The sequence below is a fragment of the Lichenostomus cassidix genome, chromosome 9 (assembly GCF_008360975.1).
Source record: "Lichenostomus cassidix isolate B80296 chromosome 9, HeHo_3.0, whole genome shotgun sequence".
NCBI lineage: Eukaryota > Metazoa > Chordata > Aves > Passeriformes > Meliphagidae > Lichenostomus > Lichenostomus cassidix.
The window spans coordinates 19,601,380-19,627,173 of NC_139490.1; the positions used below are offsets into that span (position 1 = coordinate 19,601,380).

Here is a 25,794-nt window from a genome sequence, read left to right on the forward strand (position 1 = left end):
TTTAGCACTAATTTATTAATGGGGTAGTTCAAAACATGATGTAAAGCACTCAGTACATAATGAACCCTTCTGGATCGAAAGAAAATGCTCATAACAACTTTATTATAAATAAATACTATGCTTAAGTGGACCAAATCAATGTACGGGTATTGCTGTGTTTATCCACTGACGGTTCCCTGCTTTCCTTATTACCTGTAGCTGGCAGAGAGGGTTTTGTTAATGTTTTTTTTTTCCATTTTGTTAACAAAACTGTCAACATGTGTTCTTTACTCCTTGCTGTGCTCCCTGCTGCTCCCCAGCCATCGTCCTGTGGCACAAAAGCAACCTCCCCCCCCAAATTCTCTTCTGCATGCCACACTCTGCTTCTGGCAGACAGGGCATTTTCTGGATCGCTGTCCCCATGATGAAGGTAATCCATCTGTTCTGCTCCCCACAGCTGATCCTGGGGAAAGGCCACCTGAGTGCTGTCTGTTCCTGCACGGATTCTGTTCTGTGGCCTTGAAGTGAACAGCAGTTGGGTTTTCCCAGCTTTCCCCAGAGCAAACCCTGCTCTCTGTGTACACTCGCTGCACGCTGATGTATCTTCAGGCTTGGGAGTTGATAAGTTTTGGTTTATTTTGTTTTTTCCCCTTCGCTGACCCGATGTCAGCAGTGCCACTGGCAGCACTGACCATGTACCCCAGCGGGGTTCCCGCCGCGCCCGCCCCGTGTCCCGCACCCGGTCAGGGTGAGCACCGAGCTGGCTGCCGGGGGTGCTGCAGGCAGCCAGGTCCCCGCTGGCAGCTCCAGCGGCCCGAAGCCCGCCCGGTGCCCCCGGGGCCGCCGCCGGGCTCGGTGCGGCGGGCAGCGCGGCTGCCGGGGGCGGGCGCGGCGCGGCTCCTCCCCGGGGCGGTGTCGGGCCGGCGGCGCGGCGGCGGCGGAGCCAGAGCGGGGCCATGGTGAAGATCGGCGTCCAGCAGCCGCCCGCGGCGCTCAAGCCGGACAAGGAGAAGGAGAAGGCGGCGGGGGGCGATGGGGCGACGGGCGCGGTGCTGCTGCCCCCGGGCGCCGTGAGTGGGGCGGGGGCGAGGGGCGGCGGGAGCTCAGGGCTGCGTGCGGTGCGCGGCTGCTGGACGGGCACCGGCACGAGTGTCCGGCTCTACCGACGGCTTCGCGGGCACCCGAAGTTTGGAGAAGTGGGGAAGGGGTGGGGCAGGGTAGCGGCGCTGTGGCGAGGAGCAGCTGTCCCTGGGCGCTGGAGTGACTGTCCGGCGCGGACGGTGGCAGCAGAACTCACCCCTTCGGGTAGCTTAGCCTGCGGGAATGTAATTTGGGATTGGTCATACATGCGTGGATTTCAAATCCTAACATCTCTGAAGGCTTAGGGTTGGCATGGGGAAGAGGCAAGACGAGCGAAGCAGATGGTGCTGGAGCAAGATGAAAGCAGGGGGCTACGAGCACACAGCTCGGTAGATGCTTTGCAGATGGGAGTTAACACGGTGATGCTGAGTTGTTCTGCTGGCTTCAGGTGCTGGGTAACAGAGGGGAGCAAGTGCTCTCGCCTGCAGAGGTTGGGATCCGTTCAGGCACGAGGGGAATGAAGGCACTGGGACATCCATAGCAGATGCAGAGCGTGGCTGGGGCTGGGATAGAGCTGTGTGAGTCCCTTCCGGACTGTGTGAGCCATGGCCAGGCGCTGTCGGGCCGTGCTGGGCACATGCCGGGGGTGGTACGGCCAGTGCCCCTCCCGAGGGTGGAAACTGAACCGGGCACGTTATGTTTGGCAGGAGTTAGGTGTTTCTTTGGGGCTGGAGAACCCCCACTTGCCAGCCCTGCCGTGAGGGTGGACCTGCTGGGCAAATCCCACAGTGTAATGTCAGGGTGTTGTCCTGAGCTGGGCCTGACCCACAGCATTGAGTCTGCCTTGTTACAGTGCTTCCATTTCAGAGGAGGAGTCTTAAATGGCATTTCTGTATTCCTCATAAATCCCTAGGCTGTGCATGTGGTCTGATCATTTACTGAACCCTAATATTTCTCTGCCTCAAAAAATGATGGGGGAGCTGTGGTTTTGCTCCGTTCCTGCAGCAGTGCAGAGTGTTCCTGCTCCTGCAAGAGGGAATTACCTGCCCTGGAGAGCTGCTCTGCAGCAGGGGCTTCAGGAGGCTGCTCTGTTCTGGCAGAGTTCAAGGAGTCACACCATGATGATCTCTCCCATCACACACGATGTGCTCTCAGCTCTCAGCTGTGCTGCCAGGGTCTGAGTGTGCTCAGTCTGTCGTGATTGCATCTATTAATCTAACACCAAGGAGCTCTACAGAGACCTGGGGGAATGTGGCCAACTGTGACCTCTCGGTGATTTCCTGACTCTGTATTTCCTAATTACAAACTAAGGTGCTACTCTTCTTTCTGTCTCTGATGTCCAGCCCTGGAAGTTGACTATCACACTAGACTTCCAGCTCATCCTGCCATTAAACCAGCTTTCCACAGCCAGGAACTCAGTTCTTCTGTTGATTTGATCCTGCATGAATTCAGACAGGATCTGTCTCCTTCTGATGAGCACTGTGAGAAAAAGAGTTTAAGTAATAACAGAAGCTTGTTTTTATCATTAGTGCTGCCAGATCCCAGCAATCAAAATTACTCTGATTCAGGTCCTGCCAGATGAATGAAATTGGCTTAGGTAGCAAATAATAAATTTTGGGGTTTTTATGTTGCCCTGGGTCTTTCTCTGACTCCTGGGAGGCATGGTGGTGTTCTTTGAAGCCCACCTTTGTGAGCTACAAAGGAACTTAAAAATGTGAATTTAGAACAAAGACTCAAACAGTCTCTTGATTCCAGCAGAGAGACATGTAAGAACATCAACATAAGACCCATGAAATGAGGGCAGGAATGGGTTATGGTGAGTCTGTGCAGCATGAGGATGTCCAGGGAGCACATCCACTGTCATCAGGTGGCCTTTCCTGATGATGTTTTTTGGACTGTCTGTGACAGTGCATTCTTTAGTTGCTTGGCTCAGCTGGACCAAGGGGATGTGTTGCTTTACAAAACGTGCAACTTGTGGGGTTGGTCTTTCCATAGCCAGGCTTTCTTGCCATGCTGCCAATAATTTCTGTCTGTGTGTGTCTTTCTCTAGCTGCCTTGCAGCAAAATGGCATTGGTGACATGCAAACAAGATGCTCTGCATTCCTTTCCTCTTTGATCTCATAACTTCAATCCCAGTGATAGGAGCCAGAGCTGGGAAATGATTCAGCGGCAGCTTCCGCAGCCTGTGAATTTTGGCAGGTGCTTGGTGAATGCAAAGATGCGGCAGGCAGGAAGATGTCTGTGATGCTAATGTGTCCTGAAAAGTAGTAGGTGAGGAGTCGTGACAGCAAGCTTGCATGTGCTGAGCCTTGTTTCTCTTCTGCACAGCTCGGCTTGAATCGGAAAGAATGTGCAATTTAAACTTCTGTCAGAAAAATCCACATAATTTTGAGACTGTTGCAACATTTTAAGAGCTTATAGAAGAAACAATCTTGTCATTAGTGGGAGCTGTGGGGATGTAGCAGCCTTGAGCAGAAGGCAGTTTAAGGTTATGCAGCCAGTAAGATAATCTGTTGTGTTCATTGGAAAATATTTTTTCAGATGCAAAATAGTATTCAGTAAGTTTTAATTGAACTCCATATTGCAGTCTGAAATGGAAATAAATACATATGCTGTGTCTTTAACTGTGCTGGGAAATATGCTCCTCGTGATTGTGATGGATGTTAAAATCCACAGGAACCAAGTAAAACTGATGGCTGGAGTTCTCCAGTCAGATTGTGGTTTTGGGTTTCTTGGGGGTTTTCTTGATGCCTGGTGCACCCGTCTAATACTAGCTCATTATTCAGCAGAGACAGTGCAAGAGCCAGAGGAGAAGGGGTTTCATTAAAATCTTCTGCTTCTCCAGGTACAAATAAGTACTGTAGGGCAGAGGCACCTCTCAGCCCCTCTCTCAGTCCATGCTGGACTTTGGCTGTGCCCAACACTCTGTGCTGCTGGCTCAGGGGATCGTGCCTTACAGCCAGTGCTGTGGTGCAGGCTGGTGTCTGGGGGACAGGGTGCTTTGCAAGGCAGTGGGAACACATCTGTGTGATCCAGGGGCTGCTTTTCTGCTTTCTGCTTTCTGTTGTCCTGCCTCTAGGAAAGGCTGGACAGTGTCTGCTCAGGTCTGGCTGGTGGGAGAGAGGGGCTTTATGGGCCAAGCAGGAGGACTGGGAGAGCTCTCTCCGTATCTGCAGGCCTGGAGAGCCTGCTGGAAGCACCTTGGCAGTGGCTCACAGGCCCGGGGGCTGTGAGGGGCTTTCCAGGGTGCACACAATGGTGTCTGCAGGGGGTGACTGATGTTTTGCTCTTAGTTGCAGTAATACTAGGCTTTGATTTTGTGCCTTTCCTCACATCTGCATTCCCAAAGTCTTGACAAGACTCGGTGGTCTTTGGATCGCACCCTTCCTGGTTGTGTGAAGTTCCCCACAAGGAGCTGCTTGCTGCCTGGCACTGGATCCATCCAGCCCCTCTGTATCTGGGTGGTCTCTTTGTAGCTGCACCTCAGCACCACAGTCTGGTGGGTGTCTCAGCTCCTGGCAGGCGGCTGAGCTGCCCCAGCCTCCTCCTTGTTGCCAGGCCAGGGCTGCAGCAGCAGCAGCTCCCACACCCAGCGTTGTTGCCCTGTTTGGCAGAAATAGCAGGGCAAAGCCTGGAAACCCATGGGGGAGTGTGTTCCCTGAAGGGCATCTGCCTCCCTGGTGCCCAGGAAGCTCTGTTCCCTGTGACTGCCGCTGCACAGTTCCCCAGTGAGGGGCAGGTGTGCTGTGATGTGGAGTTCTCAGCAGGCAGATAGTGCCTCACTGCTGGGCTGTTGCTTTGTCCCTGCTCAGCTGCTTTTCCTGATGCTCAGGCAGGCACAGTGAGCTGGGAATGCTCTGCATCTTCCCAAGAGGATGAGTGGTTCATGGTGGCAGCAGGACAAGCAACAATGCCACTTCTGGCCTTCCCAGGGGTTCAGTGCACCTTGAGCAGTGATGCTCCAGAGCTGGCTTCCAGCTCACGGGGCAGGTGGAGGAGCAGTGGCTGTTTTGGGCACATAAAGCAGAGTCACACCAGCCTGTGATAGCTGCTGGGCCAATGCAATGCTGGGTTTTGTGAGTGACTTCAAAGCAGAACGTTGTGAGGTGGGAGACAGATGGCAAGGGAAGGGGATGTGAGGAAAAATCTTTTAAAGAGGCTTTTTCACAAAGCAAGCTGTAAATTCAGAGAGAGGGGGAAAAGCTCGCTGGCAGCACTATGGATTGATTATGCTCATTGACATGTTTGCAGGCTTGAGTCCAGGCTCTCGAGCTACAGGGCTTCTCACCATGTTCAGGCTTAGGGATCTCAATATGGTGGATCCTGATTTTAAGAAGCAGCCTCCTGTAACAGGTTGTTCCTGGTCTTTGCCCAACCCTTCTATATCCATGTGAGCTGAAGTGCTGACTTTTCTGGGGGGCCTGTGTGGAGTTATCAGCTTAGAAAGAAGCATTGTCATTTGGTTTTGGTTCTCTGTGGTTTGGGGATGCCTTGGAAGTGGAGGAAAAGGTCTGAACTGGGGAAAAAAAAAGTCTCTGGACCCTTGCAGGATGTGCTCTAGTGAAATACTAGACTTCAGTATCTTACTGGACTCCGGGCATGAATATTTTATACTCCAGCTGAGCATGACAAAGGATCTGGCTAAAACTGGCAGAGGGATTAGGACAGAGAATGTCTATTCCAAGCAGGAATGTTATAAATGAATTTTGAAACATATAGGTGTCTTTGACCAAAGAGATGTAGACTGAAGAGCTGGAGACAGAGGAACTGGAAATATGTGTCTAGAGGTGTGTTCTCCCAAAGCTGGGGGAGAGCCGAAACCAGCACAGCTTTGCATGTAGGAGCTCTTCATGTGGGAAGAACTTGTTGCATTTACCCACTTTGAGCACAGCAGTTTTGGTGGGGTTTCTTTGCAAAACACAGAAAACCAAGAAATACCACTAAAAATAAGAGTTTCAAAGGGTTCAGATGAACCAAAAGTAAGTATGGGACAGATGCTCTGCTGCACACCCTGCATGTGTGAGTGCTGCAGTTCTGCAGGTCCCATCACCCGACAGGAGCTGTGTGCTGCTGGAGGAGCCCTGGGCTCTGCAGGGATGAGCAGAATGCTGTCTCACCCAGCTGTTGCTCCCTGCTGCTCACTGGCTGTTGGGGAGGGTGGTCTGGCAGGTGTGTATGGCTGCCCAGAGGAGGGGAGCTGCATCCAGGTCTGGAGAGGTGGAGGATGGAAGTGTCCATGTGCACCGCTCTGCAATTCCTGATTTTGTGCTACCAAGTGTTTGCTCATTACCAGGTTTACAGGAGATGGCAAAGGCATTTTCACTTGTAGATGGATATTTTCTTCCCAAGTGATGTGTGGGAACCTAGGAATGTTTTGGGTTTTCATTTCAGTGGCAGTGTTACCATTTGAGGGAGGACAGTGTGAGGGTGTTGGGTTTTTTAACTCATCTCTCTGCACTTGCTTTTCACAGTTGTCTTCCTTACTGCCATGCCCTACCTTTGAAGTCAGCTTGAACAACAAAGAGAAGGGTAAATTTGCCTTCTCTCTTGCTGTTGTTAAACTAGACACCAATTTTTTTGTGGTGAAATTTCAAGTGTAGGATTGACTGTCAGAGTTTTCCTATGCTGTTGCTGGGAGAAGAGAGAATTGCTGCCAGTGTTCCAGAAGGGAGCAGTGACTTCCTTTTATGGTGTGACACTCTGTAAGTCCTGATTTTCAGGGGAGAAACAAATGCTATAATCTGAAGTCTGGTTCCTTGAAGATGATTAAACTTGACCTCTAGGAGATGCTGGAATGTGCTGGGAGTGAGTGGTGCTGTTTTCTGGCTGTGATTGCCCCTCTTGTCTGCAGAACCAGCAGAAGGAAGGACCTTAGCTGTTCTTGGGCATCTTGGGCATGGCTGTGTCCTTTCTTCCAGCCTTTGGAATCAGTCACATCTAGAGGAAGAGTGAGGAGGGACAGTGCTGGCTTCATTAGCCACAGCCAGATCAGCAGTGCTTGACTTGCTCTTGGTGAGATCCAGAATGGCTAATTTGACCATCTCTGCCTGCCTTGACTGTGGAAGCTCAGAGGTGGGTGCTGTAATTTTAAACTGTACACAGACAAAAGCTCTCCAGACATAGAGCTCTCTGGGTGAAGCAGTGTTCAGAGCCCAGTGGCTGTGTCCAGGTGAGTCCTGTGCCCAGCTGTTCCTCTGCTCTGCTGCTCCATTAGCATCCAAAGGCATCACTAGCAGTGAAAAACTGAAGGTGAAATCATGTGAAACCTTTCGATGTGTCTTTTCCTTGTCACATTTTCTGCTTTTAAAGATGTTGACACAGCACCCAATCCTTCACACCTCTTGCAAAATCAGCCTCTGTCTCTCCTGGCTTGTGTCCAGGGCTCCCTGGGCTGCTTGCCTGGGTTGGTAGGTGGGGTTTGTTTTACGTGGGAGCAATTGTACAGTTGTAGACTGGGAAAAGGGCCATGTGTCCTGCTGTCCTGCCAAGGGACAGCTCAGCACTTTGGTGGGGACTCAAGGCTCGTGGCTTGCTTCCTCCAAGCCGTGCTTGATGGTAGAAGCAAACAGACTGGTTTTGGTAGCAGCTTCCCTTCACCTGAGAGGAGAAGGAAAACTCAGCTACAGCAAGAGCAAGCGGAAAGCTGTTGGCATTTTCTTACCTCCATTTCTCAGTGTTCTTGAATATTTTTGGCATTTGTGTGAGGTCTTTTAAGGAGTCAGGTGTCTGCCCACCTGCATATGTCTTCACCTTTGAGTCAAGTATCTCTTTAAATTTGCCAACCTCTCAGTTTAAGAGCTTCCCCTATGCCCAGAGCAGCTGCTCTGCTTCACTCTTGCTTGAGCTGCCTTTTGCCTTTCATCACTCTAGAGAGGTTTTGAGACCCAATGCCAAAGCTTAACCTCCATTCTTCTCCTGGGGAAAATTCCCATTCTTTTAATTCCTCCTCCCACTTCAGGGAGTTTTTTGTGAAAAAGCCCTAAACAACCCATGGCCTTCACATGGCTGTGCTGGCTCCTTCCCTCTCCCAGGTGAGGTCTGCCCAGGTGCTCCAGAGCCTTTTAGCTGTGGTGTTGGATCTGCTCCTTGGCAGGGACTGATTTTCCCCATCGTTGCATTGAGTGGCCTGGAAATCAGGCTGTGTTTATCAGAATCAGTATTTTGGCAGTCAGGCTGTTAAATGCCCAGGTTGAGATATTTTTTTGCCACTTTATCACAGCTGTTTATTTTCTCTCTGCCTGCCTCTCTGTTCAACATGATGCTCAGGGCTTCAGCTGAGAGCCTGGTAAGAATAGTCTTGTTTTTACAAGGGGCTTTGTTGGCTCTGCTAATGCTCTGAATGGTTGTACTCCTGGGAAAAGGAGAGGGAGGCTGGAATTATTCCAGCTGGAAGTTGTTGTGCCTCTGCCAAGCAAACAAAATAAAAAAAAATATGGAAATTAATTCCTCACCCCTGTGCAAAGAGGGAGGAGAAACAGCCCCTTAGTTCCAGAAAAGGATGAAAAAAGGAGAAAAGAGGGGGATTTATATCTCTGTTGCTGATGAGGGAGAAGGAAAATATGATCACTGAGTGCTTAGGAGCTCCCACATGCTAGGCTGCATTTTTAACATCCTGCTGTCTTTGTCGTATAGCAACAAAGCTGGGGGTTTTAATTAGCCAGTGGTTGTTTTTGATATTCTAATTTTCAGCACTGTGAAGTGACTCCTGAGGCAGGTGGCTTTGTTGCTAGTCACGTGCTGTGGTGTCACTCAAAGGTGTGATTAGATTCATTTATTGCAACTTTTTTGCCTTCAGCTGTGATAGTCTCTTAATTACAGGCTTGGTTTGTTTTTTTTCCTTTTTTTTTTTTTTGCTTCCAGGCATCTTTGAGTCCAAAAGTCATCAGCTGTGTTCTCGGTGGAAATGCTGTCGGGTGGTCAGTGCAAGCAGTGCTCAAGGACTGTGTGCAGGGACTTTGGTTGCCTTGGAAACTGTGTGCCATATATATATATTTATATGTGTGTGTGTGTGTTCTCTCTGTCTGTGCATGCCCATGTTTCCTTTTCTGACCTCGAGCGTCAGAAATGCTCTTCAGCCTGGAAGGACTGTCCTGCCATGTGTGGGTTTCTTGAGAGGCTTCTCACTGCTAGTGCAGAGCATTGACCCTCTCAGCCAGGGTGGCTGCTCAGGCAGTCTTCCCCCATGGGCTCACCTGGCATCCTCCTCATTTTGCTTCCTCTCCTCCCTCCAAGCATAACTGCTCTTGAGGACAGGACTCATTTTTTGTTCACCTGGCACAGGAGCCTTCTTTGGAGTGTCGGGGGTGCTTTGATGGATGCCAGGATGCCTTTGCTGTGATATTTTATCGCTCTCTGTTCCTCTCCATCTTCTTGTCTTCCTTCATCTGCCTTATCCCTGTGTGTAGTCTGTCACCTCCCTTCTCCAGAGCTTGGCAACTGCTCCAGTCTGGAGCCCTGCCTGGCCACCCCAGCTCACTCTGGCCGTAACTGGGGGCTCTCCACCTTATGGTGGGGCTTCTCCCTTATGTCAGAATTCCTGAGTATGGACATGGTTGTCTTTGAGAGGCAGCTCTGGATTTCTTCACCTTACAGTTAATCCCAAAAACTCTCCAGTGCTTTTCCTGGAGCAGGGCACTGGCAGTAAGTGCCAGCAGTGCCCAGCACCTGCAGGCAGTAGGGATGCTGGCAGTGGGGTGGGTGGATGAGAGGACTTTGCTTCATGTGCAGGAAGAGCAGGCTTTTGGTACAGGCCTGAGGTTGCTTTCCCAAGAGATGACACTCAAAGCCAAGCCATTACATCAGAGGAGAGGTCAGTCCATTCCAGCTTACACCTACTGTGGCAGCACTGCAGTTTTCCAGCAATCAGCTGTGGGGTTTTTCCACTTGAAATCAGTGGAGGTGCCACTACTGCAAGTCCTTAACGTTTTGTAAAGCAGTAACTGATTTTGCTGTGAATATGGGACTTGATATGCTTTAGGTAGAGACCTTGAACTGATTTTTTTTTTCCTTTCCTATGGTCCATATTGGCCTTTGGTTACCAGAAATGAGTAAACAGCAAGGTGAGTTAGATTATTCTGATGAGTGTTTCTTAATTTTGGAGCCTGCATCGTTTGAGGAAGCCATGGCAGTGTCTGCAGTTATGTCAGTGCATCAAATGTTGAGAGCTCAGGCTGCTGCTCCCTTGCACAATGTCCCAGAGAGTGGTGACATATTTTAGATGGCACTGCTCTCCAAACTGCATCCCTTTGCATTGCATTTCTCTCCTCACTTGTCAGTCATCGAAATCACATCTACTATTTTTAGTCACCCCACGCTTCTTTTCCTGTTGGGGGTGTATATTTAGACACTTGCCAATCTGTGTCCCCTGTTTGTCAGGCCCTGCTACACCTAAAGCGAAAGATTTCAAACCTGTGTGTTTCAGAAATGCAGGAAAAATGATTTGTGGAGGACTCAGCTGTTTCTAAAGCTGAAGAAGCAGAAAAAGACCATGAGCTGTGTCTGTCTCTGCCGAGGCAGTTTGCGACTCAGGAAGGGATCAAGGCATGACAGGACACCTTTAATTTTCTCACTTCTCTAGTCTTCAGCAAGACATGGGTGATGAAAGAGCAATAATGTCACATTTCTATTTTTATAACCTTCTACTGTATTAGTGAGAAGTTCCAAAGGCAACACCTCACTGGTATGGCTCTTGTGAGCAGCTTCTCCAGTGCTGTGTGTCCAAAGGCTCAGTGCTGTGAAGCTCAGGGGTTTTGCTTTGCCATAGGTGCCTGGATGGTTTCCCTCCTCTGACTCACTGTGGCCTTTGAACTTGATTTCCAAACCTTGGATCAGATGTTGTGCCCAGCCAGGCCTCTGTCCCCCACCCCCCTGTAGAACTGTTCCTTAACCATTCAGTACCAAACAGGGGTAATAGGACACCAGCCATTTTTGTCATGTCCTCAGCAAGACCTGAAATTCCAAAGGAAACCCACAAAGACTGAATTAGGACTTTTCTTCACCCCTCAGGCTACTTTCAAGCCTACTCTACCCCATGGTCTGTATCATCCCTCCATCCTTTCCCATCTGGCTATTTGCTGCCTGTGCTGTGGTCCTGTACCCACCCCATGAGCCAGCAGGGCACTGAGTCATAGTGAAGAGCCTGTTTTATCCAGGGGAAGGAATTCCTTTTTGTATTCCAATATCCTGTCTGCTGCTGGGCGCTGGGTTGAGTGTCTGAAAGCAGTCGTGCCTGCAAAGTGGAGCAGAGTCAGCATGTCTGGTAGCTCAGGCTCGTGTGTGGAGCTGCCTTGGACTTTTCCCAGAGGAATGAAGGATTAGCAGGGCAATGCCAGGCAAAAAAGCAAGACATGCAGGTGCTTTTCTTGACCACTGGCTGCTTTTTCCCCCATTGCCCATGCAGGGGAAGAGCAAGCTGTGGCTTCCCCTTGGGTTGCACAGTGTAAGGAGCTCTACCCACTGTCTCTTCTGAAATTGTTCACTGGAAAGGGAGCTGCCCAGCCCTTTCTGTATGGTCAGCAAAATTTGCAGTGCCAAGAAGAATGGAGCAAAGAAAGGATCACTGCGTGGAGTGGCAGAGTTTCCCTGCCCTGCAATGGCAGTGGGATCCCCTGCAGAGCTGTGGATCTGTCTGTGCATCTTCCCCACATGCACATCTATAGTGCCTGGGCCATGGACATGGTGTTCTTCTGCCACTGCTGCTGCTTTTCCATCTGTTCATTCATGGAGAAGCAAATGGATGTTTGTCCTCTGCACCGCCCAGGGAAGGGAGGAAGGGCCTTTTGTTCATTTTTGTAAAAAATATGTTCAGCTCTTGGAATATTGTATTTAAAACAACAAAAAGAGGAAAACCCATTTACTTAGCTGACATACTTGTCCCTCCCTCTGCCCAGGGATAGTTTTGACCCCAACCTTTCCCCTTCCTCTTGGCCAAAAAAACCTTAGGCTTGATCAAGGCAGAAAATTAGTAGAATTGCTTGTACAATGGCAAGCAGTGTGTCTGGTTAATGAATTCTTCTAGAATAGTGTTAAATATCTGGTGAATGTTCAGCATTTTTGTGTGTTAATATTTGGTTTTTGTGCTTTGGAGATGCACGTCTTGAAGGCATGATCTGCTCTTCAGGAAAATCCTGCTGCCGAGTCTGATTCTCCCCTTGCTGGGGAGCCAGGCGTTCCTATGGCCAGAACAGATGGAAATCAGCTGCAATGGATTTCCTGGCTCTTAAAGTACCCTGTTTTTTAAATAATTCTACTGCAGTGAGTGGGGGTCCTGTGGGAAAGGAGGTGCATAGCAGCTTGAGCAGGGCAGCAGCCTGTGGAACAAACTTCTTGGATTTTTCCAAGCTGGTGAAGGTTGGTTATCCTGGGTAAAGTACTGTTAGGGTGGGTTGTGCACTTGAGACACCTCCAGCCCAAAGCCAAGATGCAGACTGACATAGCTGTTTTTGAATTGTCATTTATTTGCAGTGACAAAGGCTGGTGGCCTTTTCATCTGCTGCTCATTTTTAATGAGGTTTTTCCAGGTGATTTTTATGCACTGTTTTACAGGACTGTGCTAACTGTTCCCCTTACCATAGCTGGCTGCATTTTTAACCTCATTGCCTTAATTTCTGCTCCATCAGAACGGTTGCTGTTGATTTTTTCTTTCCTCCCTTAGAATCTGAGCGTTTGTTTGGGTTTTTTCCCCGAGTGTTTAATAACTTCTCCCAGAGCAAAGCACTGCTTGGCTTCTCCCACCAGAAATGTTTTGTAGGGAGCAGAACTCATCTCCTTTTGCAATGGGAGGTGGGATGTCTCGCTGTGTCTTTGCTTGTGCAAAGAAGACAGAGCTGCCCTAGCAAGTAACAAACCACAGAGGGGTTATTTTCCCCTCCCTACTATTCTTCAAACACAGCTTTTGTTTTAGTGGGAGTATTTTTTTTGCCCTTTGAGCTGCTGTGTCCTGATGAACCCTCTCTCCAAGCCCTCCCTGGAGTTAGCACTCGAAGCTCACCAAAGTGAGGAGTGCATTAACCGTCACAGCAACCTGGCACCTCTCGGATATGGTTCACTTGCAGAGCATTAAACATTTTCTCAGCCTTGCTTCAGTGTCAGGAGATCTTTTCCTTCCTCTTCACCCCCACTGTCTGCACTCTCTCTCTGATGACAAGTATCTGGGGAAAGCTGTTTTTGTGAAACACTTGACATCCAGCATGACTTTCCTGTCCTAGTGGTTCATGTCAGAGAGCCTGTAAACTTCCTTTAGTAATGTGATTTTTTTGTTTGTTTCTTTTTTTCTGTTCTTTGTGGCTTGTCAGAGTTGCAGTCCATTGTCTGCAGAGGGAGAGGAAAAATGTGATATTTTTCAGCTTGCTCATCCCTTTATTTGCTGGAGGAGCAGCAGCAAACTGATTACAGTGATCCTTCAGTGTAGGGAGCTGGCAGTGAATAGAGGTGCTGTGGGTCTTTCAGCAGCTGGGATGAAGGAGAAATAAATGTAGATTAATTTCTCCTGGAGGTGTGCTGGAATTGTAGCTCCCCCAAAGCAATTTGGTCTTGGCAGTTGTCAGGCTGAATGTGGCTAGGAATAAAAAAGTCAGTATCTGGAGGAGTCCCCTAGGCTGGGAGTGGAGCAGGTAGGAGAAGGGCTGCAGGCTACTGGCTCTGCCCCTGCTCTGTGTCTCAGTGGAGCTCAGGTGCAGGGCAGGGGCAGGAAGTCCCTACCTGGCAAGGGTCTCCACCAGTGCCTCAGCGATGCTGGGGACTAGTTTGGGACAGGAATGATGGCACAGAACTGCTGTTCTCGCAAGGGCTGCTCCAAGGGAGGGAAAGAGGAAAGAGGTGTTGGCTGGTGCTTACCACCAGAGGGTGGCACAGGCCCCGGGGCATCTCTTTTGGGGCTTCAGCACCTGCACCACCCTGTGGGTTTTGGCCACGTTACCCTGGAGAAACATCTTTTTCTTTAAGAAGTGATGAACCTTAGAAATGAGAGGCTGTTGTTTGCTTTTCAGTCTGTTCCTCCTGTTTATAGCAGTCTTCAAGTGGCTGTGGAGAAAGTGTCTGTTTAGTCAAACCCATCAGATCACAAACCGTACAGAGGGAGTTAATCTGCAAGAGCCCTCCCTGGTGCCTCTCTCCCCTGCCTGCCTGCTCAGCTGAGGGCAGCTTTCAGCTCTTCTCTGTGGAAACTGGGGCATCTCTGAACCAGCTTCTTTCATCTGCTTCTGAAAGGCTTTACATCCTCCTGCTTAACATTTTGAAGGTTTATTTTGGTAGTAAAAACAAGAGCTTCATAGGTTGGGATGAGCTGTCTTCAGGAGGTAACCCTGCCTTTGCACTGCCCTCTGTTTTCAGGGCTGTGACAAGGGTAGCTGGCTGCTCTCTGTGTAGATTGGGCAGCACTGGGAAAAGGACAGGTGTGTTTTCTTTTGATGCTCTGTCCATATTCCTCGGAGATGTGCTTGAAAATGAAGTTGAGATCAGCGCATCTGTTGATGTCAGCTCACCCCAGCAGGGCCAGGAGGTACCTCTCTGGGACAAGTCATTCCCACCACAAAAATTTCCAGTCAGAAATTCTGCCAAGAGTGGCAGCATTTCAACAAAAATTTTTGACTATAAATACATAAATGCTGTTACCTTCAGTAGCCAGGAAATCTTAGTTCCTGATTTTTTTTTTGTCAGTCTTTATCACCCACTGAAACAAAGCTTGTCTTTGCTCTGAGCAGTTGGTGTGAAGCTGAGTATACAGGTGTCTGTGTGTGTTCACACACAGGCCTGCATTATTTTCAATACATATAAGTATATATATGTATATAATGAATATATTTTATATATATGCATCTGGGGTAAGGGTTGCAAAATGCACAAGAAGCATTTTACTGTTGCCAGGTGTGCAGTAGCTTTGCAGGGCAGTGCCTGCCCTCTTCACTGCGCACCATGACGCCTTTGCATGAAGCAGCAGATCTCCAGGTCCCCTGGAGCAGCAGCTGACGGGTGCTGTCCTTGCTGTCCCGCAGGAGGAGCCGGTGCCCGCGGCGCAGGGCCGGAGGTCATCGCTCAGCGGGGTCTGCTACCTGACCATGGGCCTGCTCGTGCTGCTGCTGGGCCTGGTCTTTGCCTCCATGTACGTCTACAGATACTTCTTCATCACCCAGGTAGGAGGGACTTGGGAAGCACTTCTGGCTCATCAGTCTGAGCAGACTGGCCACCTTGGAAAGAGGTGGTGATGGTTTTTATTGCCCTGCACTGTGGTAACTGAGGAGCCAGGTCACTGGGCACTGCAGACGAGGCATTTCTTAAGTGGTAGGCTCAGGCTGACCTCCATCCCCAGTGCCCAGAAGCCCTCTTCTTCCCTTCCTTTATGGCTTTGTTTTGCTTTCTTTTAAACTCCATAAAAATATCCTGCCAGTTTTACCTTTTAAACCCCACATCACTGCTGTGCAGGGTAGGGCAGTCAGAAAACATGGCTTGTGAGGGGAGAACAAGCCTGGAGAGAGCAGGAGGGTACGGGCGAGGGAACAGCTTTTTGCAGTAGGTTTTGTAGGCTCTAGCACAGAAAAACTCCGTAGGTGTGACAAAAATAGGTGCTGCTATTAATAAAGCAAGCAGAGAAGTTAAAAAGTGGGAGATGATATAGAAAGTGAGCCCTCAACCACCCTTAAATTCAGCACCTTTTCTTCCATGTAGTCTTTGCAAAGCCTAGCCTGGCCTGACCAAGGCACTGGCCTGGCAGCACTGTGGAGGGTCAGAGCACAGGGAATGAGACAGGGCAGAGCTGCTTTTTGAGGAGGAAACTGCTGAGCTCTGGCTTGCTGAGTGTTTAGCCAAGAAACCCTAGAGGACTGATTTGCACCAGAGCCCTTGTGCTGTGGAGTGGCTATTAGTGAATGAGTTCTCCCACAACTGCTGCTGCCTTCATCTCTGCAGCCAGCACTTATGCACTCAGCAGCAGTCTTTTTATATTCTCCTTTTCTCCATACATTTCCTTGCTGTCAAATTAATTTGCAGTCTTTGTTTGAAGACTCATCAGTGCTTTATTACCCGCTCTCATTTACACCTGATCTGGAACTGCTGGGACAGCCGTGGGGCTGCTCCCCCCTCACACACACACTCTACTGTCCCAGCATGATGGCACCTGTCACAGGGTTCTGGTGGAGGCACTTCCATAGGAGAAGCAGCCCTGGCACTGAGGGAAGGTTGTCGACCCAGTTATGGACAGTGTTCAGTCCATCACCCAGTCAATAACCTGCCCTTGGCTATGCTGAATGGCTCTGAGAAATGCCCTCTGGTCCATTTGGTGCCACCTGGTGTCACCCCAGCTGCTTCCTGTGATACCAAGTGGCAGCTTATATCCAGTCACATGGCAAAGCCCATCCAACATGGTCAGAGATGCTCTGCAGACTATGGCAACGGGGCCTTCAGTCTTCCATGGCTGCAGTTTGTCTCTGTGATCCTCATGCTTGAACTTGGTTGCTCACCCTGCATTAGCCTTATTGCCCATACCTTGTGCTTCTGGAGAGTCATAGAATGGCTTGGGTTGGAAGCAGCCTCAAAGGTCATTTTTTTCCAGCTGCCCTGCCATGGGCAGGTACACCTTCCAGGTTGCTCAGAGAGCAGCAGCTCCTATTTTGCTGTGAGGCGAACCCACTTCGTTTTGCTGCATTTGCCACATCCGAGCTACAATTGCCTCTAGAAATTATGTTCTGCTTAGCCCAAGCTTCTATGCCTCCTGTGGAAAAATGCAGTTACTGGAAGCCATGGCTGTGGAGGGATGTGAACAGCCTGGTTAGGAAATCTAAGATCTTGCAGGCAGTCAGTTTGCCTTTCTGAATTACTCCTTGTGAAATCCCGCAGGGAATTCTTCATTCCCTTTGGACCTGGCTAGCATGAAGTGAGATGTGGTCATTTCACAAAGGTATTTTGCACTAGATTCATCAAGAATGTTTTCTGGTTAAAAGACTGATCTTGAAGTATCTTCAAGAGTCTGTTTGACAAATGTTTTACCCAGTAGGGGTGCATTCCTTGCCGTGTTTGCTGTAGCTGTTAGCAGGGTGTGTGTGTTGTACTTCTGCCTGGCTGTGTCCCCCCAGCTGCCCCGTGAGAGTGTGTTCCACTGCGGTGTCCTGTACGAAGACTCGCTGTACTCGCCCTTCAAAGGGCAGCTGGAGCTGCACGAAGATGTCAAGATTTACATCGAAGAGAACTACGAGCAGATCAATGTCCCGGTGCCCCAGTTTGGAGGGAGCGACCCTGCGGACATCATCCACGATTTCCAGCGAGTAAGGAGCTCCTGGGGCCTTTGGGGACATAGCATGGGGCTGAGCTGGGTGCACCAGCTCCATGCTCATGGCCTAGCACTGTCACTGTTGTCACATGTGTCCACAGTGCTCTTATTACTAAGCTGTCCTCCTGCCCAAGGCCCTCTCTGTGTTATTCCAACCCATTCTACCTCCCTGGTAGGGAGGTTTCTTTAAAGTAGTTTCCTCTCTTCCCTGAATTCCCTCTTTTTACCCATTTTCACAGTCCCATTTCACTGCAGAGGGTTCAGTTGTGTAATTTCTGTGCTTGGAACACAGGGTCTGACAGCATACCATGACATCACGCTGGATAAGTGCTACGTCATCGAGCTGAACACCACTATCGTGATGCCTCCTCGCAACCTGTGGGAGCTGCTGGTTAACGTGAAGGTACAGCTGCAGTCCTGCTTGTTGTGCATGCTTTCCTTGAGTTGGCTCCTGGGTGCCAGCTGGCAGCTCCTGGGAAATCAAAACTGCTGTGTCTGGAGAAGTAAGCCTTGGCCCTGAGTCTTCATGTAGAGTGGAGGCTTCAGCAGGTTTAGCTGAAATACTGATTTTGCAGACAGCACAGTAATGCTGGCATGATGATCAGCCTGACCAGGGAGACACAGAGAAGCAGCAGATTCTTTCCCTCTGGTGCTTACTGATGGTACAAATCAAGGGAAAAAGGAAAGAGTTCCCTCCTTTCCCTCTTGCTGTGGTTACCACTGTGGTTTGCCAATTGCAGAGCTCTCAGTGTCCCCTGGGGAGGAACAGGCCTTCAGCATTCAGTCTTTTAGGGGGTGGAAATCTGTGTTTCCCTCCCTGCTGTGCTGCAGCACCAGGCTTGGGCTCATGCAGTTGTGCTCACAGCCAGCATTAATTGGGTTTAGTACCAGAGATTTTGTTCAGCTCAGAAGCCTGTGCTGCTGAAAGCAGCCATCTTAAAATAGAATACTATTTAATCTTCACAGCAGGAAAAAAAGCACAGGATTTTTCAGACTGCAGAAGGTACATATCTGTCTCAGTCTTCTGCAGGTAAATTAAGGCACTAAGCCTGGCTCTTTTATCACTCCTGTGAGGGTCTGTTTAAAAGAAAGGAGGAAAAAACTCAATCTAACCCTAACTCTTTCTGAAATTCCTCTTGCTCACTTGCTGCTATATGCCGTGTGGTGAACTTCGTAGGGGTTAAGCTCAGAGGCAAACAGTCCTGCCTGGAGAGATGCCTGATCTCCAGTCCCTGTCAAACTCCCAGTTTGTTTCCTAGCAGTCCTCACAATTTCATGCACTGTGACTGTCTGGCAAATGTGCTGGGAACCCCGCTGGGGTACAACACACTTTTGCTTACAACTCTCTCCAGACTTGTCACAGCTTCTGACCGTGGCAGGTGACCAGTCCCTGGGGCAGAGGGAAATGGAAAAGGCAGAATTGCACAAGCTGAGAGGAAACAGAAAGACTGGGAATGCTGGTCACATCCTAAAATAACAGATGTAGACTCACAGTCATCTGAGTGAAAATGATGCATTGCCATTGAATTTAAAAAAGGGATAACAATACAATTAAAGTGGTCTTATGTTCTTGAAGAGCCCAAAGCAGGTGTGGGTTTAAATAACCTCCTGATCATTGAGGTGGCCAAGTGTCCAGTCTGTCTGTGGACGTTTTAACATGTACCTTAGAGACATTGTTTTAAAATGGTTGGCTTGGTTTTGGGCTCAGAAAAAGTTTTTCACCACAAGGGCAGTGAAGCAGTGGAACAGGGTGCCCAGGGAGGTTGTGCTGCCTCCTTGAAATCCTTGAAGGTTTTCCAGACCAAATGTGACAAAGCCCTGAGGTCCTTCCCCAGCTGAATTATCTTGTGAGCCTGTAATCTTCATGGCCACATGTGGGGCCTTGCTGGTCAGGCAGAAAGCTCAAGTATTTTCCTGCTGCAGGGAAGATCTTTATGACTTATGACTTGCCCTGCTGCTCCGAAGTGTTCATGTTTGGATGCTAGGTGAACTTTGTTGGTCCTTGAACTTGGAGACTTTTGCCATCTCTGAGTGCAGTCAAGTCCCTAATGAATGAGTCTAATCTCCAGAGGAAAGCTTAGTTTTGGAGCTAAGTGACTGCAGTCCTGTTTTTAGAATCAAATTGCAGCAAATACCACCAGTGGTTTGCTCCAGCAGACTGGGGCAGCACAGGCAGCTGGTGAACCTCCTTTGCTCTTTCTTCCTGGCCAGCCAGGTGCCTGGGTGCCCCTTTGCAGAGTGGCTGCCAAATGCCCTGCATCCATTTCTTTTGGGCTTTATTCTGTACAGGTGTGACAGTTCAGTGAACAGGCCTGCATCAGTGTCTGACATAAAAGGATGGAGGGATGCTCCTCCTGTGCAGCAGCAGGAAATTGGAGGTGACCCAGTTAAATGATGGACGATCCACATCTCCTGCAAGATGCTCAGAGCTTTAGCTTTCTGAAACTTCTTGGCAGAGTCTTGAAGGTCTTTGTTGCTCAGTCCTGCAATGGAGGAGTGGTGATTCCCCCTTCACCTGCCACAGCTATTTAAATCTGAGACAGTAAAGAAACTGGATTGTGTGCTCACTTGTGTCTCGCTAAGATCTCTTGCCAGGCCAAGGGTTTGGCAACTCCTGAGCCTCAGGCTGTTACTGTGACAGCCCCTGCCAGTAACTGCATGTATCTCATGGCCTCCCCTGCATTCCCTCCAAGAATCAATAATGGAATTTCTTGCAGAACTGTTGTGTTAGTGCAGTACAAACTGGCACTAATAGTCTAATCCTGCAGCATTAAAGGACAGCCTTATTGATCCACCTGGCTGTGCCAGCCCAGGAGCACGGCCCTGAGTTAAGGTAGTGTGTTTCCAGGTATGTCTCTGTGGAGGTAATCACTCCTGGGAAACAGAAGAGGTGATATTTGAAATGATGCTGCTATTGCTTGCTTTTCACCTTGGTTATACTTACCTTGGCTCCAGGGTCTGACAGTTCTTTTAATTCTTTGACTCTTCCTAAGGAAAAGGGGCCAGAGGTGATTCTTTGCTTCATGACCTAGTTAACATCTACTCACAAGTGCCCCCCAGCCCAAGCTGCACTTGTAACACAGCTGTTTGTTGCCTCAGCTATGCCCAGACATGCCAGATGCCCTGAACACTTGGGAATGAGCTTGCAGAGAGTCTCAAGTGCTGAGCTGATCTCTTTCCTGCAGGGAAGACCTCCATCCCTGGAGTGCACCTAGAAATCCCATTTTCTTCCATCCCCTAGTGGCTTTCTGCCATGACATCCCACTCATCACCCCGGTCTTCATAGTGGCCTCTTCCCCAACAGCAGGGATGTCACTGCCCCTGACATCTGGGGCAATGAAGGGGTGCAGAAACCTCACTTCTCTGAACGTGGTGCCCATGGCCCATTTCTAGTCCTCATTCCTGTGGGCAGTAAGGGCAGGACATCATTGTGGCTGTGCTGAATGGAACAGAGAGGAAAGGGAAATGTTGGAATCTCAGCAGGGCTGGTGGTTTTGGGTTTTGCCTTTTGAAGTAAATGTAAAATGCACATTTCAGTGGAGTTCCCGGAATTTTGGTTAAGCTTTTATTCCTCTCTATATGGGTTTGTTGTACTCTCAGAGTTACAGTTTTGGGCATCCTGCTCTAAAATTTGGGTCAGTTTATAACAGGGTTGATCCTACACTGACTTCATCCCCTACGTGAACATTCCATTTTTGGATCTTATCTGTTCTGTGTGCCCTGTGCTAGTAGCATGGGACAGTATTCTGCAAGGACAGGGAAGTATGATAATTGGCCTCAGTAAGTGGAGCTTGAGCCTTCCAACAGTGAATGAATTTCCTGCAGTTTGGTTGTCCCTGGTGCTCTGCGTGAAACAGTTGCATTCAGGGAGGAGATCAGGGCAGCATTTGTGCCTTATTTTGGTGGAAACTGTGTCGTTTCAGAAAGGAACATACCTGCCCCAGACATACATCATCCAGGAGGAGATGATCGCCACGGAGCACGTCAGTGACATGGAGCAGCTGGGCTCCTTCATCTACCGCCTGTGCAGCGGCAAGGAGACATACCGGCTGCGGCGGCGCGGCACCCGCAGACGTGAGAGCCTTGCTGAGCCCTGCTGAGCCCTGCTGAGCCCCACAGCACAGCCCCGTTGGGCTGCTTCAGCCATGCTGTCCTCTTCATGGCCACACAGGGCTTTCCCTGGGGGGGCTTTCCCTTGAGATGTTTCCCATCCAATTAATCTAAACCCAGCTTCAGGATGATGCTGCTGCAAATGGGTGCTGACTGCTGTGTTTCTGTCATCCATCAGCCTGATAGAAACTTTGCAAAAATGGTTGCAGGAGCCAGCAATTCATTTACACATGGGCTCCTGGGGCTGAACTAATAGCAGTGCTGTTGGGAACTATTTGGAAAATTTCCCTAATGAAGGCACCTGATTCAGTGGCAGCTATTCAGAGCAGATTAGATCTGCAAATTGCCTTTTATTAATTACGTTTCTAATAGTTTGGAAAACGTTTTGAAGAGGGGACATTGGACTGTGTAAAAAAGATTTTATGGAAATCAGCAATATGTATCTTATATACAAATGGTAGCATTGCTGCAAAAAAACTCTTTAATATGAGTATTTGTATTAATTTTCTTTTAAGGTGTACTTAAAGACTCACCTGAAACATGGACCTATAGTCATCTGGGTTTGGATCTCTGGGGAAGCTGCAGGGTGCACAGGTCACCATGGCTGTAGCTGATGGTGCTTTCCCAAGGGGAGCTGCAGTGACATGGAAGAACTGCTGGCACACTCTGGTTGTTGCTCCCGTGGAGCCCAGTCCTGCCAGCACAGTCCTGCCTGTCATCGGGGCACCACGGGTTTGCTGTGAGGGGGGAGGAGCTGCCTGGCAGAGCTGCCCAGAGCTGAGCTCCTGCAGTGTAAGGGCATGGGGAAGCATTGCCTAAGGCTGGGGCCATAGCAGGATCAGGCATGCAGGGTTCCAAACAGCCTGAGAGGAAGTGGCTATTTTAAGCACTTCTTTGCTGCATCCAGGGCTGTGCTCTGTACCAGTCCGTGACTTCTGCTGGTTTCTTGAGGCTTTCTGGTCTCTGAGATAACGCTGAGATGCTGTCAGCTGAAACCAGCTGTTTCCGGGTGACTCCTTCAGCCCATGGCAGCTCTTACTGCAGGACTATATTCTAGAGAAGACAGTTATTCTTCCAAAGACCAGATACTGCTGCTTTCCATATGGGCTGTGTTGTTCCTGCATTTCAGTGTCCAGAAGTTGCATCTGATCTGCTTTCCTTCCCCTTTCTTACTTCTGTTGTTACAGATTATCATTTGTTGATTCACATCTCTCCTCTCTTTAAATCACTTCTAGGTATCAGTCGACGTGAGGCTGGAAACTGTCATCGTATTCGTCACTTTGAAAACACTTTTGTGGTTGAAACTGTTATCTGCCAAAAGTCATGAAGCCACTTCTCCAGATGTAACCTTCCTTGGCTTTGCTTGCACACACATGCACACACATGCTCTCAGCCCTCTCTTTAGACATGGTAATCTGGCTACTTTTTATACTCCCCCTGGCTTGTGCAGCTCTAACCTCTGGGGTCCTTTGTGGCCTCTTCTTCCCTGCTACCTACCCAAGACATCTGCTGGGCTTAAATTTACACAGTGGTCAAAGATAACCTGGGGGTAGGTGCAGCTTCTTCCACACCACAAAATGGAAAACTCTTTTTGGGAGCAGGTTTGGGTAGAAGGGATGGCTGAGAAATAGGAGTGCTGGAAAGAGGTGCTCCTTTCCTGGCTGAGCAACTTCAGGCTGGGATATTGCTCTGAGGCTGCCTTGGCACTGGGACAGAGGGTGTATGCACAAGAGGAGGATTTCCATTTTGGTCCTGATGTAATGACCTAAACCAGGTGCACTTAGGAAAGGAAGAGTTGTGAGGCTACAGACAGGGTGATTTGGAAAGCTCAGCAGAGGGAAAGTTTCTGCCCAAACCACACTGTGGTGGTCCTGTTTTGCTGCGTGTTTTCTCCTTGAAGACCAGATTTGCAAACACTGAAAGTAACCACTGTATGCCATTTTTGTGACCTGCTCCTCCTGAATGTGTCATGGCTCGGCTGAGAGTGCAGGGGATCCTGGGGCTGTCCAGGGCAGGCAGGAGAACAGGGCAGGGGGCAGTGAGATGGACAGGGGATGACATGAATGACACAGCATGTCCCTGCTCTCCAGGCACCAAGCAGAGAGTGAAGTGCACCACTCTGTAGCCCTTTCTCTGATGCTCAGTTGCAGCTGCTGTGGATCCTGAGCAGATCTGCTGTCACCCTGCCTGAGTAAATAGAGGTGTGTCATTGGTACAAGACTGCAGAGCCCCACTGATGTACCATCTGTAGGCTGTCGCTGCAGGTGGAGCCCCGTGTCTGTCGTGGCCAGCTGTGCTTGCTTGGGAGGATGAGTTGTGTTCACATGGATCCATCTTCCTGAGTTGTGTGTGGATGGGGTGCCTGCACGCCAGGTGGTGTCAACAGCAGAACTGGTAGTTACTGGCAAGTGAAGAAGCAGATTTTTCAAATCTTTTAAGAGTGTGTATTCTTGTTTAACTCCTCCAGTGAAAGCTGTTCTGATAGTAATCACTGTAGTCCAGCTGTTTATCTCATTATCTGCAGGCACCATTGTGGTACAGATATTGATACAAGGCAAGATTCTGCTGATCAATATACTGCAGAGAAATTGTGTGAACAGAAGTGCATTTCTATTGATCATCAGACAGAAGAATTGCAGAGTAATTAAATATTCTTCCCTCTGTTCCATAAATACAGTTAAAACTAATTAGGTTCTTGAAATGCAGGCAGTTTTTTGGCTTGAAAGAATGGGGTGAGTTTCAACTTGGCACATTCTTGTTAATTGGTTTCCAGCAAATCTGGACTTGTTCACCATCTGTTGAAATGAGCTTGTTGTTTTGGAAGAGGAAGGATAAAGTAAATGCAAGTACAATCATTAACTCAGCAAAACCAAAACCCAAAAAGAATGTATTTTAAACTTTTGAGTGTCAATACTGTGAGTTAATTATGTGAAAACAAAACAGGATCTCAGAATGGTCATGTAATGCAGTAGGAATTAGGATGTCCTTAGAGGCTGAGTATTTATTTTTTTATATAGTCAGCTATAAACATTAAGTTCTGTCAAGTAGAGGAGGACACTTCGGTTTCATTCTGCTTTAAGCTTGATGTAAAATGAAGAATTATGTGCACTTCATGCAGGTTGGTATGGAAAGTTTCCCACTGCCAGATGGCTGTTTACTTCTCTAGCGTTGTGTTTTCCCAGCAATAACTTGCTGCTAGCCCCAGTCTTTAATTGCCAAGAGGATGACAAGAAGTGGGTCAGAAAATTGGTTCACTTAATGGAAGTAACTGGTAAATTTAAGCCCTGCGTTTCTCTTCATTTCTAGAAGCCCAAGCCTGCATTCAGGTGAGCATACAGGCCTCTTCCCCTCCCCTCTGGTTCTGCATGATTTAACTGGTCATTGGATATGCTAACTCTGTGCAATCCCGCAGCTATAAGGACAAACCTTGGTTCTTTAAGGTGAACTAATGTGGTCACTGTTTCATAGGATGAGAATGCAGTTGTCTAGAAAGAAAATACAAGATGCTTTGTATATTTTGTCTGGTAGGAATCTTACTTCTTAGGAAAAACCCATGGGATAATAAAATCTTTTACCTCTGATATGTAAAGTATGTGTTTGTTTGGAATGAGAAGCACATGGCCTCCACAAAGCTGTCATTCATGGGAGGCAGCAGCTGGAGGGTCCATCCCAGTGGGATTGTGGAGCTGGGCTGGGAGAGGATGCTGCAGAGGGGAGGCCCTTCCCCACGGAGATGGGAGAGCTGTGTGGGAACGTGGCTGACCTGCCGGGGAGCTGCCCCTTCCTGCAGGCTCTGAAGGGCTCATTCCCTCTCTTTGCACATCCCTGGGAGACCCAAGGGCAGCCTGTGTGGGGAAGTTGCCCAGCTGAGGTCTGTGAAGCAGCCAGATACCTCTGCTGCTTGGGTGGCTAGTGGGCATTGGATCTTTGTGCTCAGCCTTGCTTCTCCAGCTGTTGGATTTTTACACAGAAACATGTCCAGTGGGACCTAAGGCTGCAGTTGGCTTCTGGCTGGCTCTGCAAGGCTGACCTTTGAGGGGCTTTCTTCCTCTCTCAATGGGTGTCCCTTAGTGCCCTCCTGGTCTTTCTCTCCCTATTTCATCCTTCTGGTAGGAAGATGTCAGAATATTTTTCCTGAACCTGATTGTTCCTCTTTCCACAATTAGTCTCTGGTCAATCAGGAAGGAAGTTCATGTTTCACTTGTTACAGTAATTTTTACTGCATTTTCCATTTAACTCTTCAGTGTATGGATGCTCTTTCTGTCATTGGCGTTCTGAAGGGAACTGCATCTTGTAACTGTGTTTGCCAAAGCCTCTTCTCCTGGGCTGGCCCAGCCAGCTGTGCCTGACAGCCCTCTTCTTCCATC

General features: G+C 49.0%; 1 protein-coding gene across 1 annotated transcript; it reads left to right on the top strand.

The window, feature by feature from the left end:
- The first annotated feature begins 878 nt into the window (after positions 1–878).
- On the top strand, positions 879–25,008 carry ITM2C (integral membrane protein 2C). Its single transcript, XM_085069728.1, has 6 exons — positions 879–1,049; positions 15,051–15,188; positions 17,124–17,312; positions 17,610–17,720; positions 21,241–21,391; positions 22,663–25,008. Exons 1-6 carry the CDS (start codon positions 936–938, stop codon positions 22,752–22,754), a joined length of 795 nt encoding a protein of 264 aa, XP_084925854.1. The 5' UTR covers positions 879–935; the 3' UTR covers positions 22,755–25,008.
- The last annotated feature ends 786 nt before the right edge of the window (positions 25,009–25,794 follow it).